The sequence below is a fragment of the Mustela nigripes genome, chromosome 12 (assembly GCF_022355385.1).
Source record: "Mustela nigripes isolate SB6536 chromosome 12, MUSNIG.SB6536, whole genome shotgun sequence".
Taxonomy (NCBI): Eukaryota; Metazoa; Chordata; class Mammalia; order Carnivora; family Mustelidae; genus Mustela; species Mustela nigripes.
Genome location: NC_081568.1, coordinates 148,168,391 through 148,186,624, shown reverse-complemented (window position 1 = coordinate 148,186,624; position 18,234 = coordinate 148,168,391). Strand labels below are relative to the sequence as shown.

Sequence of the window (18,234 nt, the reverse complement as noted above, 5' to 3'; positions counted from 1 at the left end):
GGACCTGGTGGATGCTGGAGGTGGCAACAGCACTGGGAGGTGAAGCTGGCCAGGAGGACAGGGCCTGTTGGGATAAGCTTCACCCTGGAGGCCAGGCCAAGGGTATGCACAGCTCCAGAAGGCCACAAGCAGCCAGCGAGGGTGTCCCCAGACCACGACAGTCCTCTAGGCTGAGCGACAGATTGGAAGCCAGAAAGGAGACTGCTGGAGAGGAGAGAGGCAGGCACTCAGGGTCGTGCTGGGAGAGAAGGAGACAGAGAGATGTGAGGACTGGGAACTGGGCAGGGACAGGCCTGGATTTGGCCAGACCTGGGCGCCTGCACGGCTGCCTCAGTGGGTCCTAGAGCCTCAGTTTCCTTGTTGCCGACTGGACTTGTGATTCTTCCCTTCCTCCTGGGTCGTGTGAGGATCAAAGGAACCAACAACTGCAAGGCCATGGTTAGTGCCTAACGTGGAGGACTGCCCACACCCCCGCCTCCTGCCACTCGCACCTCACCCAGGATCCCAGTGTGCTGCTCCCACAGCCGGCTGCCTGTGGCTGACGGCAGGGTCCCACTGCCCAAGGCTGCTGACAGCACAGAGAAGAGGAGGTGTGCACTCTGGCCTCCCTGACCTCAGCCCGGCGCCTGCCCCGACTGCTCTGTAGTGAGCTGGGGGGCCAGGGCCGTAGGCCAGGGGAAGGAAGAAGCCAGTTCCTGGGCCAGGAACAGGAAGGCAGGGGGAGTGCAGCAGAGGCCAGGATGACAGCGCTTCCTGCTGTGGGAAGGGAAGGACATTGGGGACAGACAACAGCCCGGCAGGAAGGATGCATCTTCGCTGGGTTTGCAGGTGGGGGCTGGGCAGCATGGAACCTCTGGGCAAGACAGTCATTGAGTCAGATCTGTCTTAGCTACTGAACATTCTAGGGTACGCATGGTCACCAGGGAGCTTGGTCTTTAAGATTGGAAATATATTTTGCAGAGGAATGACAGGTTCTGACCATAGTTCCAGCCCAAAAGAAAACCTGAGGCCTATTTAGCCAGCCAGTCAGCCATCCACCCATCCATCCATGTATCTATCCATGCATACATCCATGCATCCAGGCATCCATCCACCCACCCATCCATCCATCCACCCATCCATCCATCCACCTCTCCATCCATCCACCTCTCCATCCATCCACCTCTCCATCCATGTATTTATCCATTCATGTATCTATCCACCCATCCTTCTATCCATCTGTCCATCTATCTATCCATCTGTCCTTCTATCTATCCATCTGTCCATCCAACCATCCATCCATCCAACCTTCCACCCATCTATCCATCCTTCTACTCATCTGTCCATCTATCCATCTATCCTTCTATCTAGCCATCCTTCTTCCATCCTTTCATTCATTCACCTAACCATCCTTCCATCAACCATCTTTCCATCCATCCATCCTTCTATCCATTTGTCTGTACATCTGTTCTTCCACCTAGCCATCCTTCGTTTCAACCAACCATTCATCCTTGAACTCATCTATTTGTCCTTCTATTCATCTCTCTGCCCACCTGACAATCCAGCTAGCCATCTCTCCATCCATCCACACATATTCCCATGCATTCACTCATTTATTCATCCATCCATCCATCCATCCATCTACTCACCCATTTATTCATTCAACAGGTGTTTAAAGAGTCTTGATTCTGTGCCAGATGCTGTGCTAGATGTGGGGTGGGGTAAAAAAGGAGACTGTCCTGGTCCTTTGAAATTTACCCCCACTGAAATTTACTGTCTAGTAGAAGAAATGGAAAAACATAAGTTGAGGGGCACCTAGGTGGCTCAGTCAGTTAAGTGGCTGCCTTCAGCTCAGGTCATGATCCTAGGATCGAGCCCCACATGGGGCTGCCTGCTCAGCAGGGACGCTGATTCTCCCTGTCCCTCTGCCTGCCACTCCCCCCTACTTGTGCTCTCTCCTACTCTCTCTCATATAAATAAATAAAATCTTTTTTAAAAAGAATGTAAATTGAACAGACAAATAAATAAATAAGTTAGTTACAAATCACAACAAGAAGGATGAAGTAACCAGGAGGTTAAAATAGATACTAAAAGGTGACTTGGGTTTTGGACGGGGTGAGAAGTCATGACTAAGGTAAGATTTGAGGGTGAGAAGAAGCCAGCCTATGCAGGGCATGTGAGAGGGGGCAAATCAAGAGAAGTATGTGCAAAGGCCCTGGGACAGGAAGGTACATGCATGTTATGGGACAGCCTGAAGGTCAAGATGGCTGAAGGACATGAAAACAAGGTGAGAGTGGCCCAAAAGGGTATGGATAGGGGGTCAGTGGTCCAGCCACGAGTTTGGATTTTCCTGAAAATGCAGTGGGAAGTCACTGATGGAGTTGAAGCACAAGCATGATATGGGCCCTTTCTGTTTCTTAACTAACAACTATGTGCAAGACTGAAGAAAGGTAAGAGTAGGCCCAGGTACCCACTTTGGGGCTGAATGCTGTCGAGCAGGCCCCAGTATTAGAGCAGGGCCTGGCTCTGGGATGCTTTGGTGGTGGATTGCACAGGGTGAGTAGAATCTTATCCATTGCTTCTCCCACAGGGGATATGGGAACTATCAAGGAGAATCCTCAGCAAGAGTGAAAAAATGTATGAGTCTGGAGTTCAACATCAGAAATGTGGGACCTGGGGTGTCTGTAAGATGGCCAAGTGCTATGGCAACTGGATACTTCAGATTGGAGTTGAGAGAAGGACAGGAGGTAGAAGAAACTCTGGAGGTATCTGGACACTTAGGGGAGAGACCTATAAGGAAGAGAGTGAGGAGCGATACATGTGATGCTGGGCAGAGGGGAAAGAGGAAGACAAGGAGACAGTGAGCTCACAGAAGGTGACAGAGGAGAAGACAGGCCTGCTCCCTGCCTGAAGTGACCACGGTTCCTGCAGCATGGAGATCATGGGATGCCTTGACCGATGGCTCCATAAAGCAGGGGTGACATCTACACCCAGAGGGGGGATGAGCCAATGTGAAAGGAAGGGATAGCAAGCAGAGTTTTTGCTGTGAAGGGAAATAGGAAAGGGGGCAGGGCTGGAAAGGAATAGAGGATGAAAGAGCTTGGCAGGGGTATGTTGTTTATAGGAAGGGAGATAGAAGGCTTGGCCTTGGGAGTGGGAGTGTCAGAAGGTTTCCAAGACCCAGGCAGGGAGTGAGGAGTTTGGATGTCAGAAGATGATCTCCATCTAATGGCTTTACTTCATTAATGCTGAGAATGAGGGAGAAGAGAATACCATGAACTCCAGTCCAAGGGCCCATTTAGGTTCTGCCTACAGGATAAGAAAGTAGGGAGTGGCAGCACAGAGCTCTGGCTTTGTACTGAATGCTGAGCCACTGGGGGCCATGATGGTGCTGCAGGGTTGGGGCGGAAGGTGAGAGGCAAGGAAAGAATACAAATGATGGGCTGAGGTCCCCACTGATCCAGGACAGGGATGAGGCCAGGAGGGGCTATCTGAGGAGGGGTCCCTGGACTGGGAGTTTTGATGAGGCTGAAGGACTTAGCGGTGGTGGGACAAGGGCATCTAGCAAGAGGCAGGGGAGATGAGGAGACCAGGACAGGAGGCAAGAACTCCGTGATGGTGTAGGTTCTGGTAAGGACCAGGTCCAGGGTGTGCCCAGGAAGTAAGTGGCTGACAGGAGGAGGGAGGACAGTGGAGATGAGGACCACAAAGGCCAGGACACTGGTGAGTCATCTGTGTGGATGTTGAAACCATGAGGATTGGCCTGAGTTGGGGCGATGGGAGCTGGAGAGCCAGGAGCAAAGAATGAGGGGAAATAACCAGGATGCCAGCTAATGACAGCTTTAGCGGGGAGCAGGTGATACCATCAGGGAAGGGAGATGACAACAGGAAGCCCTCCACTGCCAGGCATGTACCATGGAAAGCGCTACTACCTCAGGGAAAGCGGTGCTTCAGAAGGTTTCAGGTTTCAGTTAAGGCAGGAGGGATGGAGGAAGACAGTGAGGTCTACAGCACAGTTTGCTGATCATTCAGGGCTGGGTGGAAGTGAGTGAAGACGGGGCACTGTGGGGGGAGGGGAGCAACGAGGGAGAGCCTTACACAGATGGATGAAAGGGTGGCAAAGACAATAGACAGTCTGCCTATTTAGTACAGTGATGTGGATTCTTCCTTTGGTGATATGGTGTCCTCTAGGGAGGAAGATCCTACAAGTCCCATTCACCAGCCATCAACCCACTCCAGCACCCACCCTTCCACCCACAATCCACGTACCCATCCACCTGTCCATCCCCATCCACCCATCTACTCCCATCTACCCACAATCCAACCATCCACCCCCATCCTCTCATCCTCCCACAATCAACCACTCATCCACCTGTCCACTCCCATCCACCCACCCACCCTCTGTTCACCAAACCAGCCATCCACCCATCCTCCCACAATCCACTCATACATTCACCACCCATTCATCTACCCATCCATGGTCCACCCACCTACCCATCACTCATTCATCATTCCATCCATCCACTACCCATCTACCCATTATCAACCCATCTAACTATCCATCCACCCATCCACCCTCCCAACTATCCAAGCACCCATCCATTTACTTATTTATCTGATCATCCATCACCCATCCTACCATTACTGAATCCATGCCCCCCACATTCAGTGTGCCTCTCCTTTGTACTGAACCTAGGAAGGTGAAGAAAATACAGCCTCTTTTCAGATGTGACCAGAAAACCACAGTTCAGCTTGAGACGTATTCTTAACACCAGGGGCCCAGGAGGCAGAAACTGCCTGAGTAACGCTGATTGCCCCACCACAGGGAAGGGATAAGTGAACAAGGTCCTGAAGAGGGGGATCCTCAGGAAGAAAGGAAGTACAAATGTCCAGGGCAAAAAGACAGGTGAAGGCAAAAACTTCAAGATAGGAAAAGCCTGAGGGTTCTTGGGTGGCTCAATCAGTTAAGCATCTGCCTTCAACTCAGGTCATGATCCCAGGATCCTGGGATCTAGCGCCACATCTGGCTCCCTGCTCTGTGGGGAGTCTGTTTCTCCTTCTCCCTCTACCCCTCTCCATGCTTGTAATACTCTCTCTCTCTTCCTCTCAAATAAATAAATTAAATCTTTAAAAAAAAAAAAATGAAAAGCCTGGCACTTTGGTCCCAATGGTGAGAGCTCTGTGCATCTCAGAGATGTATCAGGAGATGAAGCTGGAGAGAAGGCAGTGGGCAGAGTCCTGGTGTGCCCCTACTTCATCTGAAAGTGAGAGTGCCCTCCAGCAGGAAAGCCTCCATTTCCCTGTCTGTACAATGGGACTAGATGCACAGTGAGGAGTTTCTGCCTCTGGCCTACAAGGGTGTGGTGCCTGGAAAGTTTTGGCCAGCAGGAGGCACAGAAGTGAGGGGTGAACCAGGCCCTGGCTAGTGGCTGCCTTGTCCCTAGGATGCTGAAATGAGATCTTGGTGTCCAGAATGTGCCCTGGGACTGTTTCCTAGGGCAGTCAGGGTCAGGGTGGTATAAAGCAAACTACGGTGGGGAGCCCCTGGGATCCACGTGCCACAGTTACCTGCCAGTATGGGACACTGGGCATCAGAGGGCTGGATTGGGGAGGACGGGGAAGCTGGATCTGTGGGACTGGAGAGGGCTTCAGGCTGGGACCAATAGTGGGCTATACCCCCCAGGAGGACAGGGACACAGGGGGAGGGACAGGACACGGCCCTGGGCCTCCAGCCACACAGTCCTCTCTTCCTGTTGTCTCAGGATGCTCCTGGCAGGATGCATCTGCCAGAGTTCCAGGTCCAGACCTCTCCCAAGGCCTGCTCCCACCCCAACCGGGATCTCACATGCACACGCACACACGCACACACATGCACACACAAGCCCATGGGCACACACACATCGACAAGTCAGAGACAGACGGTGAGGGTTGCACCTTCCAGGTGTCCCCCAGTGTAGGATGACACCTGTGGGCTCCCCCCTTTGAATTCATGCTGGAGCTCAGCGTATTTGGGGCGAGAGATTGGGGTCACTGGGGGTGGGACCAGACTGCTGCCAGGGACAAGGGCCAGGGGCGCCTGAGCTAAAGATTTCTCATTGTCTTGGGGCCTTGCAGGTACACCCAGGGCCAAGAGCTAAAGCAGCCCCGGCCCTGGGGAGGAGTGTGCTCTTAGGGGGAGGGAAGGCCCATCAGGACCAGACTGACGTCACTGTGTGAACTCACGACCCAGCGCCATACTAACCCTGTGTTCCACCCAGGCCTGGCGAGGGGCTACTCCATGACCCCCCCGACCCTAAACATCACAGAGGAGACACACGTCATTGACGCCAGTGACAGCCTATCCATCTCCTGCAGGTATGCAGTCCTCAGCCAGGGGGACAGGGGCCTGAATGCCCCAGGCCAAGGCAGGAGATGATAGAGGAGAATCCAGGAGGCGCCCCCTCTCTGTGAGGGCAGAGCGACCTCAAGGCTTGGGGATCCCTGGGCACCTGAGTGTGCGTGCCTGGAAGCATGGTCTGTCCCCGGCCCTGCAGACACCTGGCACCCACCCCAGCCCTGTGTCACTCCATGCTGACCCCAGGCCAGTCCATGCCCACCTCTCAAGTTACCCTGCATGGACCCCTGGTCCCCTACACCCACCGTCAGCCGTGGCATGTGCCCCAAATTGGGGCTGTTCCAACCTCGGGGTGAGACAAGCTACGGGCAAGGCTTGTGCCCTGGGGGCTATGGCTCGGGCTTGAGTTCTCGTGTCCTCTGCCAGGGGGCAGCACCCCCTTGAGTGGTCCTGGCCAGGGGCTCAGGAGGCACCAGCCACAGGGGAGAAGGACGGCGAGGACACAGGGGTGGTGCAAGACTGCGAGGGCACAGACACCAGGCCCTACTGCAAGATACTGCTGCTGCAGGAGGCCCGGGCCAATGACACGGGCAGCTACCGCTGCTACTACAAGTACATCAAAGCCCGCATCGAGGGCACCACGGCCGCCAGCACCTACGTGTTCGTGAGAGGTGAGGGCCCAGTGGCTGCCCGGGAGGCACAAGCACCAGGCACCTGCAACCCCCACCCCCAGCCTACAGACCCAGTTTGGGGAAGGGTTGGGGGCTGCCCCTCCCCTGAGCGGAGGACCCCCCCCCAAAGCCCCGCCTTCCCCTCCCACAACCTGCCCCCCTCCCCTCAGACGTGGAGCAGCCGTTCATCAACAAGCCAGATACGTTCCTGGTCAACAGGAAGGACTCCATGTGGGTGCCCTGCTTGGTGTCCATCCCTGGCCTCAATGTCACGCTGCGATCGGTACAGTCCTCCTCCTCCTCCTCCCAACTCCCGCCCCATGCTCCAATCCCTCCCATCCCATCCTGTCCCTGGGAAAGGTGGCCGTGGGTCTGGCCAGGAGAAAGGGCCCTGAGAGCCACCATGTCCCAGCAGCAAAGCTCAGTGCTGCGGCCCGACGGGCAGGAGGTGGTCTGGGATGACCGCAGGGGAATGCGCGTGCCCACACCGCTGCTGCGGGACGCCCTCTACCTGCAGTGTGAGACCACCTGGGGTGGCCAGGACTTCCTATCCAACCCCTTCCTCGTGCACATCACAGGTACGGGCTGCCCGGAGCAGGAGGATGATGGGGCGTCCCCCAAATCCCAGGGATGGGGCCATCGGAGCCGCAGCTGACCTCTGCGGGCACCCTGTGCCCTGTGCTCTGTGTGCCCACCATCCCGTGAGGGCCCTAGGGGTCACTGTGCTTGTGTCACCAGGCAATGAGCTCTATGACATCCAGCTGTTCCCCAAGAAGTCGCTGGAGCTGCTGGTCGGAGAAAAGCTGGTCCTGAACTGCACCGTGTGGGCCGAGTTCAACTCGGGCGTCACCTTCGACTGGGACTATCCAGGGAAGCAGGTGAAGCCAACAGCCCCTGCAGGGCCACACTGGAACCACCCCCAGAGGCCTCATCCCTGCCTATACCTGTCCTATGCCCACACTGTCTGCAGGAGTCCCCCTCACTGCCCACACACCTCCCACCTGCTTGGTGCACACTGGCCTCTGAATAGAAGAGGTGTGGACCCAGTCCTTCCCAAAGACCCCCTGTCGGATGAAAGGGGTTACCCCAAGGAACATTCTGGGTCCAGGTCCAAGGCTTCCAGAGCCACAGCTGGGCTGGGGTATGTGCCCTTGGTGCTATTTTTTCCAGAGCCCGACGGCTCTGACCCTGGGCTTCCCTGGGTGTGGGTAGGCAGAGCGGGGTAAGTGGGTGCCAGAGCGGCGCTCCCAGCAGACTCATACAGAGCTCTCCAGCATCCTGACCATCCACAACGTCAGCCAGCACGATCTGGGCCCATACGTGTGCGAAGCCAACAACGGCATCCAGCGATTCCGGGAGAGCACCGAGGTCATTGTGCACGGTACCGCCTGGGGCTGGGCGGGGTGTCCGTCATCAGGCCCTGGGAACAAGGGTCCCTGTGCACTGTGGGGGGGTGGTCAGAGCGCAGGGCGCCCCTGAGCAGGGCGGAGTCCAGCCAGAGGGAAGGGAGGGCAATGACAGGGCCCCCAGAGGGCAGGGCAAGCCGGGTCTGCAAATTGTCTGGTGCCTGGGGCTGCTGGACCGTGGCTGGGAGTCCCTGGGCAGGGGTAGGTCAGTGACTCCAGGCCCGGCCTTACATGGATGCCTCCCATCCGGCAGAAAAGCCCTTCATCAGCGTCGAGTGGCTCAAGGGTCCGGTCCTGGAGGCCACAGCAGGAGACGAACTGGTGAAGCTGCCCGTGAAGCTAGCGGCGTACCCCCCGCCAGAGTTCCAATGGTACCAGCCCTGGCCCCTGCCCCTCTCACAAGAACCCCCCCAGGCCCAGAATGAGAACAGACCACAGGGCGGGAAGGGCAGCCTCCCCCACTACGAGGCTCCATGTCCTGAGACCCCTGAAGACACTCTAAGGAATGTGCACCTGATACAGCATTTAAGCCAGAGGGAAAGTTATCTTGCTATGACACTGTGCAAGCTGGCATCGTGTGAGGGCATGATGGACGCTCTGCAGGACTTCCTCTAACCCATCCCTGCTCCTGCTGAGTATCTCAGAGGGCCCCACCAGCAGGAGGATGTCCTGAGGCTCTGGCCCAGCCTGCAGCAGCAGCTTTGGGCTCCTCAGGCCCCCTCTGAACACGTTGCTGCCCGCCCCCCAACCAGGGCCCTCCTACCCCGAAGTTCGGAGATGCCACAGGTTCCACAAAGTGTTGTAGAGTCAGGCTCTGGGCTGAGCCTGAGCTGTGTGGCAGAAAGCAAAACTTTCCAGGAGGCCCGCAGGCTCTAGGGCCCCAGCTCTGGCCTGTGACCTGACAGTAAGATTTCCCCTACGGGGTGTACCAAGGGTCAGTGAAGGGGGATCCCTCCGTGGTGGCTCCACACTTGCTAGGTGCTCCCCGAGAGCTCTCTAAGAGCTCGGGTTGGCATAGCACCCCACACACACCCTCAGGTCATTGGAACCCTCAGTGTGGTCCAGTGCTGGGCTATCACACTCTAGCCTGACCCCCATGGTGCAGACAAGGAAAGAGAGGTGGGAGAGGGGAGAGGGCTTTCCTACCGGAATTCCAAGCCCCCTGCTAGGGCTCTGCCTCATCTTTCCCTGCCCTTCCCAGCCTGGGGTACGTCCCTCCCTCCAGGCAGGATGACCTTTTCAAAAAGCCTAGGGCTGAGCAAGCAGAGGCCCAGATATTCTCAGTCTCACTGTGCTGGCTTGCCTCCTGGGAGGGCCTCAGGATGCCCCAGGCCTGGCCTGGAAAAAACCTTCCTCTGAGGCCACAGGCTTTGGGGTCCATTGGAGGTACCTGATACAGAGCCAACATTTGGGGGGCCGGGAGCAGCCTGGACCCTCCCTTGCATGTCAGCCTCCTGGAGACCCCTGGGACTCTGTCTCCTGCCCTCCAAGGCCAGCAGGACTCAGCTGCTCTGGGAGGCTCTGCTTTCCCCAGCTCTGCTGCATCTGGGGTCTGACCCAGGCCTGATGCTCAAGCAGCTGGGGCCTTCTCACCATTCCCACTGCCTCTGGCTTTTCTCCTCTCCCTCGACCAACACCGACCTCCAAGATGCACTTGGCCAGGTCACTGTCCACTGAGACACTGGCCCCAGGGACTAGTAGCCCCCACAGCCTCACAGGGCTCTCTTCAAGTCAAGTGTGTGATGGTTATAAGTGAATGGATGGAGAGCTAGTGGACAGCTAGCCAGGCTGGTCCTCCGCTGCTAGAGCTTGTGGCTGGAGCAGGGCTCACACTAAATGCTCAGTTAAACCTCACGACCCTGGCAAGAAAGTTCATTTTGCTTCCCCAGTCTTCAGAAGAGGACCCTGGGGGCTCGGGGACATGAAGGGGTTGGCATGGGATCACTGACACAGCAGGTGGTGGACTCAGAAGTCTGCAGCAGAGCCCTGCGGACTCCACAGCCTCAGGCCTGCTCTGACCTGCCCTGTGTGGGACCCCAGATGAGTCAGGTCTCTCCCTGACATCTTCCTGTTGGTCTCTGACAAAGGGTGTGCCTCTCCCGCGGCTCCCTGGCTGAATGCGGGGGAAGACCTCTGTCTGAGGGAGGACCATTTCCAGGTGGAGCCCAGGCTGCAGAATGGCTGTGCTGTGCCCCCCAGCTCAGGCCCGGGTTTGGGGTGTAAGGCCATGTATTTGCACGTGCATTTGTTTACATATGGGTAGGCACTGCAGGTACTGCTGTGTAGGCAAGGGCAGTACAGGGACAGTCTCTGCACCTTAGGGGAGACAAATGGTCTGCAGACACATGCATGAAAACCAGGGTGCTTGTGGGCAGGCAGGTAGAAGAAGAGCAGAGGGCAGGAGCTGGTTCCTAGGGCGGTAGGGAAACGCTGCTCTAACGTTGCTCTCCATATAGGAGAGAGGGAGCCATACATGTGTCTAGAGGACTGGGCATCCAAGCGAGGAGGGGACAGCGAGTGCCCAGGCCCCAGGTGTGAGGACAGCAAGAAGTTCCTGTATCTGAAAAGCTCCAGGAAGGGCAGAGCTGGGCTCAGAAAGTGAGGCAGGGCCCTCCCCCATGGGGTAAGGGTCTGGACCGTGCTGCAGGGGGACTGCACCTCCAATCCTTCCCACACACACCACAGTGAGAGACAGGGCATACTGGGCATGGTAGCCAGTCCTGAGCCTGCAGGCACGGTGAGACCAGGGCAGGCCTGCAGACCATCCCATCCCCATAGCTCTCCAGTCCGGATCCAGCTGCTCCAGCCCCAACCCTCGCCTAGTCTGGTGCAGGAGGGGCTGCTCGCTGGAGCTAGGCCCATGGGGACTCGCAGCCTCCTCCTGCCTCCCCTGACAGCATGGTCGCTGCCCTTGTTGGGGCCTGGCTGTGGCAGGGAAGGCACACCAGGATGGGGCAGGAGCCTGGTCCATGCAGTCCACTGAACTCCCTTCCTGTGCCAGGTACAAGGACAGAAAGTCAGTGTCCGGGCGCCAGAGTCCGCATGCCCTGGTACTAAAGGAGGTGACGGAGGCCAACGCGGGCACCTACACCCTGGCCCTGTGGAACTCCGCGGCCGGCCTGAGGCGCAACATCAGCCTGGAGCTGGTGGTAAATGGTAAGGGGGGGGAAGGGGGATGGAGGGGAGGGAAAAGAAGAGCAAGCTGGAAGAGGGGATGCCAGGGGGTGGCGGGTGGTACGCAGGGGCCTAATGACCTGCTGTCTGCCTATGCCCCCAGTGCCACCCCACATCCATGAGAAGGAGGCCTCCTCCCCCAGCACCTACTCCCGCCACAGTCGCCAGGCCCTCACCTGCACCGCCTACGGGGTCCCCCCTCCTCTCAGCGTCCAGTGGCACTGGCGACCATGGACTCCCTGCAAGGCCTTCGCCCAGCGCAGCCTGTGAGTGGCTCCAGCCTGTTCCTTCCCGCTTCCCGGCCCCATCCCCAACCTTGGCTGAGAGCCCCACTCCCAGCCCCCACTCCTTCCCAGAGCCCTGCTCTAAGCTGGAACCTACGGCAATTCAACAAGAGCCCATCCCTGACCTCGCCTCACCTCCCCCTAGCATGGGTCAGGTTGGGCTGGACACTGGGCATGGTGCGGCCCCCACCCAACCCCCACTTGAAAGTTAAGCCCCTAGGACACATAATTGCATCATCCAGGGGGCCACAGGAATGAGGCTCCAAGTGGGTGTCCCTGAGCCAGTTTTATGAGGCTTGTACTGAGCCCAGTGACACACCACCCATGCCCAGTTAGCTTCTCCTGAGCCCTGTTTACGATGATAGCTCATAGAGGAGGCAATGGAGGGTCAGAGCGGGGACCTGCCTTTCCCCAGGTCACAGCTGTAAGCTGCAGAGCCTGCCCCACCGCTGGGCCTGCTGGACCATGCTCCCCTGTGCTGAGCTGGGTGCCACCAGGACAGACAGGCCCAGGAGTATGCTCTGAGCAGGGACAGCTTGGCCAGCAGGGGATGGGAGAGGAGGGTGCCAAGGTGGCCAGAGATCTGGAGGGCATTAGGAGCAGTGAAGGGCACTGAGTTGGGGGAGTGGGAGGGTTGCATTTGCTGTTCAGCTAGAGAACCTTGTGGGTTGGGTAGAGGGGCACAGCCTGGGCAAGGATGGATGCTCGGGACCCAAGGAGGAAGCAAACAGCTACAAGCTACAACCGGAGACGGGCCGTAGCCCCATCACAGAAGAGGAAGAGGCTCTGTAGGGCTGGCCTGTTACACCTAAGGCTCATAAGAGATTCTTCTAGACCACCAGACACTTCCAAATTGGCTTCCCTCTGATGCTCTACCTTTATGCTCTGTGCCAATGGACAGAACTCTGGGGTCCTGCACTGCTCTGCTGGGGGCAGACAAGAGTCTCCCTGGGAACCCCAGACCCATGGCTCAACAAGAGACCAAAAGTGCAGGGGTCACACCCAGCCCAGGAAGGGGCTGCAGCTCTGGGAGGAGGAGAGAGAGGGCTTCTGGAACAGGAGAGGTGACTCCACTGCCCCTGGGAGATCTAGGTGGACTTTGCAGGAAGGGGCACATCGTGAGTCCAGAGGGGAACCGCAGAGCCACAGGTGTGAGCTCCTGCCTACTGGGGAAGGCTGTGTCCGGCAGTCCTCAACCGACACGCTGTTCCTAGCAGCCGGCGGCAGCAGAGAGACCACATGCCACAGTGTCGGGACTGGAGAGAAGTGACCACGCAGGATGCCGTGAACCCCATTGAAAGCCTGGACACGTGGACCGAGTTTGTGGAAGGGAAGAATAAGGTAGGCACCAGCCGTGCCTCTGACGGGGAAGCAGAAGGGAGGCAGGAAGGGGCCCTCTCCGGGCTGTCTCCATCTCGACCAGGCTGCAGAGCTCGGAGAGTTGGTGGTCTTTCTGCAGTGTCCTGGGCCTCAGCTCCCCTTCCTGCATGTGGATGCAGAGGGCCGGATCTCCAGCTGCTTCCCAGACTGGAAAGCTTAGGTTGAAGGGAGCCTGGCCAGGCCCCGGGCCCCAGCTACCCACAGGCTCCAAGGCTGGGAAGGTCAGGCCTGGGGCCAGCCAGGTCCCCTCCGAAGGCAACGGAGCTGCTGGGTGCAGCCTGGGGGCAATGCCTAGAAGAGGCCAGGCGGGGTAGGGGACTGAACAAAGGCACCCACTTCCTACAGTCACTTCCTGTTTTCCTACACACCTCCAGAGCCTCTTCCTGTTCCAGGCCTGGCCAGGATGTGCCCAGCTTGGAATCGGGTGGGGTGGGGGGGTTGTTTGGTGGTAGGCAGGGCCTGTGGCCCTCTCTCCTCCCCCTGCCTCCAAGAGTCCTACTCCCCAGGCCAGAATCCTTCGGGAGACCTGCGACCCATCCCATTTCCTGGCCACCACCCAGGCCTTGAGAGAGGGGCCGTGAGCCGCCCTGGGGTGAATGTGCCTTGGGTGAATGACCAGCCTTACTCTAAACCCCGAATCTTAAACCTGGCTTGGACTGCCCCATTTCTAGGCTGGGCCTGTCCCCTGCTCAACGCGGCCACAGCCCAAGCCCATCCATAACCAGAAGCCTGCCTGATGTTGCCCCTCTGACCTCAGCCACAGCTTAAGCCTGCTGTTACTAGCCATGTCCCTGATGTTTTCAGAAAGCCCCCCTTACTGTGCAAGGCCTTTCCCTTCTGCGCCCAACCTCACTGCCTCTGGTCCTGTCTCTGAGCTTTGGTCCTCTTGAGCTGGAGGCCTCAGTTAGCCCCACTCCTCCCTGCAGAAAGGAAGGACGGTCAGGGTGGGAGGAGCTTGGGCAGGAAATGGAGCCCTGTGCTCATGCTTTGCATAGACGGTGAGCAAGCTAGTGATCCAGAACGCCAATGTGTCTGCCATGTACAAGTGTGTGGTCTTCAACAAAGTGGGCCAGGATGAGCGGCTCATCTACTTCTATGTGACCAGTGAGTGAACGGGCAGGGGCGGGGGGTGGAGGTTGGGAACCAGTGGGAGCAGAAGGCCAGAGAGAAGGCCTGGGAGAGGACCGTGAGGTCAGGTTGGGCCCACTGAGTTCCCGAAGATGTGGGACACTAGGCTCCTTAGTCTCAGAGGGAGGGATAGATTTGGAGGTCATTAGCACATGGACCAGGGTGCTGGTGCAATGGGATAGAGGGGCACACTCTGCCCCCAGCCCTGGAGGTACATCCCCACTAGTGCCCTTCCATCCCTTCCATTCCTGTGGTTCCATCTCCCACCCACTCCCTTTTCAACACAGCAACTGACACACAGGTACACTTTTACTGGGGAAAAGGCCCAGAGCTTCTTCTGATGTTCAAATGTTTTAGTGACCCCAGGAAAGCTAAGAAGCCCATTAAAGGCAGTCACTGGGCCCAGGAGCATAGATGAGACATGGGGACAGAGGCAGCGGGGAGAGGACTCCACAGGAGCCCAACAAGGAGTGTGATCAGATGGACAAAAGGAAATCAGGAGCGAGGCATTGCCACAAACTAATGGAAGGATAAGATTATATTCGGGAGAGGACAATGGTGGAGTGTGGTCAGCAGCAAGGGAGGGTGGGACAGGACCGCACCAAATGTGCTGACAGGGACCGCACTGATCGTCTGGGCTCCGGGGAGGATATGGGGCATGTCCTGTAGAGGGCTAGAAGGTGAGACTGGAGGAGTCCGTGGGGCTGACTGCAGGGAGCAGGTCCCATTGGTCAGTGTTGGGGAGAACAGGGGTGAAGAGGGCTCCTTGGAGGAGGGTACCCAGCCCAGGTACATGTGATGCATGCTCTGGTTGAGAGCAAAGTGAGTCCAAAGGCAGTCGGGCATGGGAGAGCAAGCCAAACGGCAGGCAGAGAGGTGAGCAAAATCAGGGGGTGGAGGGCATTGTCACAGAGCTGCCTCCTCCCTCGCCTGCCCTCCACCCCCAGACATCCCCGATGGCTTCAGCATAAAATCCGAGCCATCGGAGGAGCCCCTAGAGGGCCAGAAGGTGCGCCTGAGCTGCCGGTCTGACAACTACACCTACGAGCAAATGCGCTGGTACCGCCTCAACCTGTCCACACTGCACGACGCCCACGGGAACCCGCTGCTGCTTGACTGCAAGAACGTGCACCTCTTCGCTACGCCTCTGGCCGCCCACCTGGAGGAGGCAGAGCCAGACGCACGCCACGCCACGCTCACCTTGACCATCCCCAGCGTGGCACCTGAACATGAGGGCGACTATGTATGCGAGGTGCAGGACCGCCGCAGCCACGACAAGCACTGCCACAAGAAGTACCTGTCAGTGCAGGGTGAGGCAGTAGGGGAGGGCTGGCAGCGCTTCCCAAGAAAGGAAACTTTCTCCCCTCCCAGAGCTCACCTGGGCTGCCACTCCTGGAGCCTGAACTTGCAGGAGGGTCCTACCCAACCCCACCCATGCTGTGGAGGTCCACAGCCCTCCCGGCCCTGCGCTCAAACCCGATCCTTCCTAGAGCTTGGCGCAATCCCTCCCCACTGTGCTCCCAGCCCTAGAGGGATGTCCTCCTGCTTTCTGCAACTCCACTTAGCTCCCTGTCCACCGCCACCCCCAGCCCTGGAAGTCCCACGTCTCACGCAGAACTTGACGGACCTGCTGGTGAACGTGAGTGACTCCCTGGAGATGCGGTGCCCAGTGGCGGGGGCGCACGTGCCCAGCATCTTGTGGTACAAAGATGAGAGGCTGCTGGAGGAAGAGTCTGGTAGGGTGGTGGACCCGGGCGAAGGGCAGGGTGCGGAGGCTGGCCGGGTCAAGGCCCCAGACCCATCTGAACTCCAGGCGACACGCCATCCCCTACAGGAATAGACCTGGCGGACTCGAACCAGAAGCTGAGCATACAGCGTGTGCGTGAGGAGGACGCGGGCCGCTATCTGTGCAGCGTGTGCAACGCCAAGGGCTGCGTCAACTCCTCTGCCAGCGTGGCTGTGGAAGGTCCGGCCTCTCCCGGGCGCCCTTCCACCCACCTGCCCTCCCCACCCCACCCCTGCACTTGGCACCTTCTCATAGCCACCTCCCCCAAGTGGTGCCCACCAGAAGGGGAGCTCATCGCAGAGTGCACCCTCTTGCCCCTAACACGTGCACACACACACAGGCTCGCCCCTTTCTGTCCACTCAGGCTCTGAGGATAAAGGTAGCATGGAGATCGTGATCCTCGTTGGCACTGGTGTCATTGCTGTCTTCTTCTGGGTCCTCCTCCTCCTCATCTTCTGTAACATGAGGAGGGTGAGTGCTCCTCCCCCAACTGATCCTCTCCTTGTGGGGTCTCTGTATGCCCTGGCTCACCTGGAAACCTCACCTGGGAAGCCTTTCTGACCCCTCTATGCTGGGCTCCTACATGACTAGAGGTGGTCAGTCTGTTGGTCCCCACCTTGCCAGAGAGTCCCAAAGGAGGTCCCATCTGTCCTGGGGGAAGTCTTACCCAAGACCATGGTATGGCCCCATCAATTAGTTGCCCCACCCCCCAACCCAGCCAGCCCACGCAGACATCAAGACGGGCTACCTGTCCATCATCATGGACCCCGGGGAGGTGCCTCTAGAGGAGCAGTGTGAATACCTGTCCTATGACGCCAGCCAGTGGGAGTTCCCCCGGGAGCGGCTGCATCTTGGTGAGGCCATCACCCAGCCCGCCCCACCCGCCTGCAGAGACCGCTTCCCTCCGAAGTGCTGAAATCCTTCCATCCCAGGCAGACCTGGCTCCCACCTGGCCTGCCCTGCCCATCTGGGCAGGCATCCCAAGAACTGGAGCCAGGATCAAGTTCTCAGGCCCCCCGGGGTCACTTCCTGCTGCTCGGAGCAGGGCGGGCCCATCACACCTGCTGGGAGAGGATGCAGGCCTTCCTGTCTGCTTCTCCTCTCCCTCAATGCCCGCTCCTGCTCTCCCTGCTCTTCCTGTTTGGCAGAGAGGCCCCCGAGTTTCCTCCCCCTCCTGGGCCTTCCTTCCTGGCAGTTGTCGCGGGTGGCCCCTGCTGCCCGTCCCTCTTCACCCTCGCCCTTACACAGCTCACCTGGACCCGGGTCCCTGCCCCCACAGGGAGAGTCCTTGGCCATGGAGCCTTCGGTAAGGTGGTGGAAGCCTCTGCTTTTGGAATCCACAAGGGCAGCAGCTGTGACACTGTGGCTGTGAAAATGCTGAAAGGTGTGGGGGTCAGCGGGTGGAGGGGGCGGTGGGAGTGGCGGGGGTAACGACTGTGGGTGGCCTGGCGGGGCTGTGCTTCGGGAGGGGAAACTGACGGTCAGAGCCAGTCTCGTGCAGAGTTCTTCATGGAGGCCCTGGGCTCATTTCTGGGGGATTCTTCCCAATTCCACCTGAAACCCCAGCCTCAAAGAGGCGAGCAGGAAGAGTTGGGGACCCTACGCCCCCACGGGCATGATCTCTAGCTGCCTCTTAGCAGAGTCGGTGGCCGGGAGGAGGGACGCGCAGGGACGGGGGTGGGGGGGTGCTGCGCGCGGCGGGCCCAGCCCCACGCGAAGCACCCATGTCCCCTCCAGAGGGTGCCACAGCTAGCGAACATCGAGCCTTGATGTCGGAGCTCAAGATCCTAATCCACATCGGTAACCACCTCAATGTAGTCAACCTCCTGGGAGCGTGCACCAAGCCGAATGGTAAGTAGCTCGCGGCCCCCGGCTCCCCGGCGGGAGGGGCCTGTTGGGCTGTGTGGGGGCGGGGCCGGGGGCGGGGCGTTACTGCGGTGCCGGCCCTCCCGCCTGGCCTCGGTTCCCAAGCCCATGGCTCTTGCCCTGCCCCAGGCCCCCTCATGGTGATCGTGGAGTTCTGCAAGTATGGCAATCTCTCCAACTTCTTGCGCGCCAAGCGGGAGGCCTTCAGCCCCTATGCGGTAAGTGG

The 18,234-nt window shown here is 58.5% G+C and overlaps 1 protein-coding gene across 10 annotated transcripts in view; it reads left to right on the top strand.

Moving 5' to 3' along the window:
- FLT4 (fms related receptor tyrosine kinase 4) overlaps nucleotides 1–18,234 on the top strand; it is a 38,969-nt gene that overhangs the window by 7,882 nt on the left and 12,853 nt on the right. For 7 of the 10 annotated variants that reach the window (XM_059416213.1, XM_059416212.1, XM_059416210.1 and 4 more), the window contains exons 2-20: nucleotides 6,237–6,333; nucleotides 6,740–6,984; nucleotides 7,155–7,267; nucleotides 7,397–7,562; nucleotides 7,723–7,862; nucleotides 8,197–8,365; nucleotides 8,644–8,761; nucleotides 11,392–11,546; nucleotides 11,668–11,830; nucleotides 13,063–13,189; nucleotides 14,224–14,332; nucleotides 15,304–15,666; nucleotides 15,946–16,092; nucleotides 16,191–16,322; nucleotides 16,507–16,613; nucleotides 16,861–16,996; nucleotides 17,422–17,526; nucleotides 17,880–17,993; nucleotides 18,138–18,226. In XM_059416213.1, the coding sequence (XP_059272196.1) occupies nucleotides 6,237–6,333; nucleotides 6,740–6,984; nucleotides 7,155–7,267; nucleotides 7,397–7,562; nucleotides 7,723–7,862; nucleotides 8,197–8,365; nucleotides 8,644–8,761; nucleotides 11,392–11,546; nucleotides 11,668–11,830; nucleotides 13,063–13,189; nucleotides 14,224–14,332; nucleotides 15,304–15,666; nucleotides 15,946–16,092; nucleotides 16,191–16,322; nucleotides 16,507–16,613; nucleotides 16,861–16,996; nucleotides 17,422–17,526; nucleotides 17,880–17,993; nucleotides 18,138–18,226 (2,795 nt within the window). The remainder of the gene's footprint in view (nucleotides 1–6,236; nucleotides 6,334–6,739; nucleotides 6,985–7,154; nucleotides 7,268–7,396; nucleotides 7,563–7,722; nucleotides 7,863–8,196; nucleotides 8,366–8,643; nucleotides 8,762–11,391; nucleotides 11,547–11,667; nucleotides 11,831–13,062; nucleotides 13,190–14,223; nucleotides 14,333–15,303; nucleotides 15,667–15,945; nucleotides 16,093–16,190; nucleotides 16,323–16,506; nucleotides 16,614–16,860; nucleotides 16,997–17,421; nucleotides 17,527–17,879; nucleotides 17,994–18,137; nucleotides 18,227–18,234) is intronic. The other 3 variants (XM_059416211.1, XM_059416205.1, XM_059416207.1) reach the window with 2 other exon arrangements.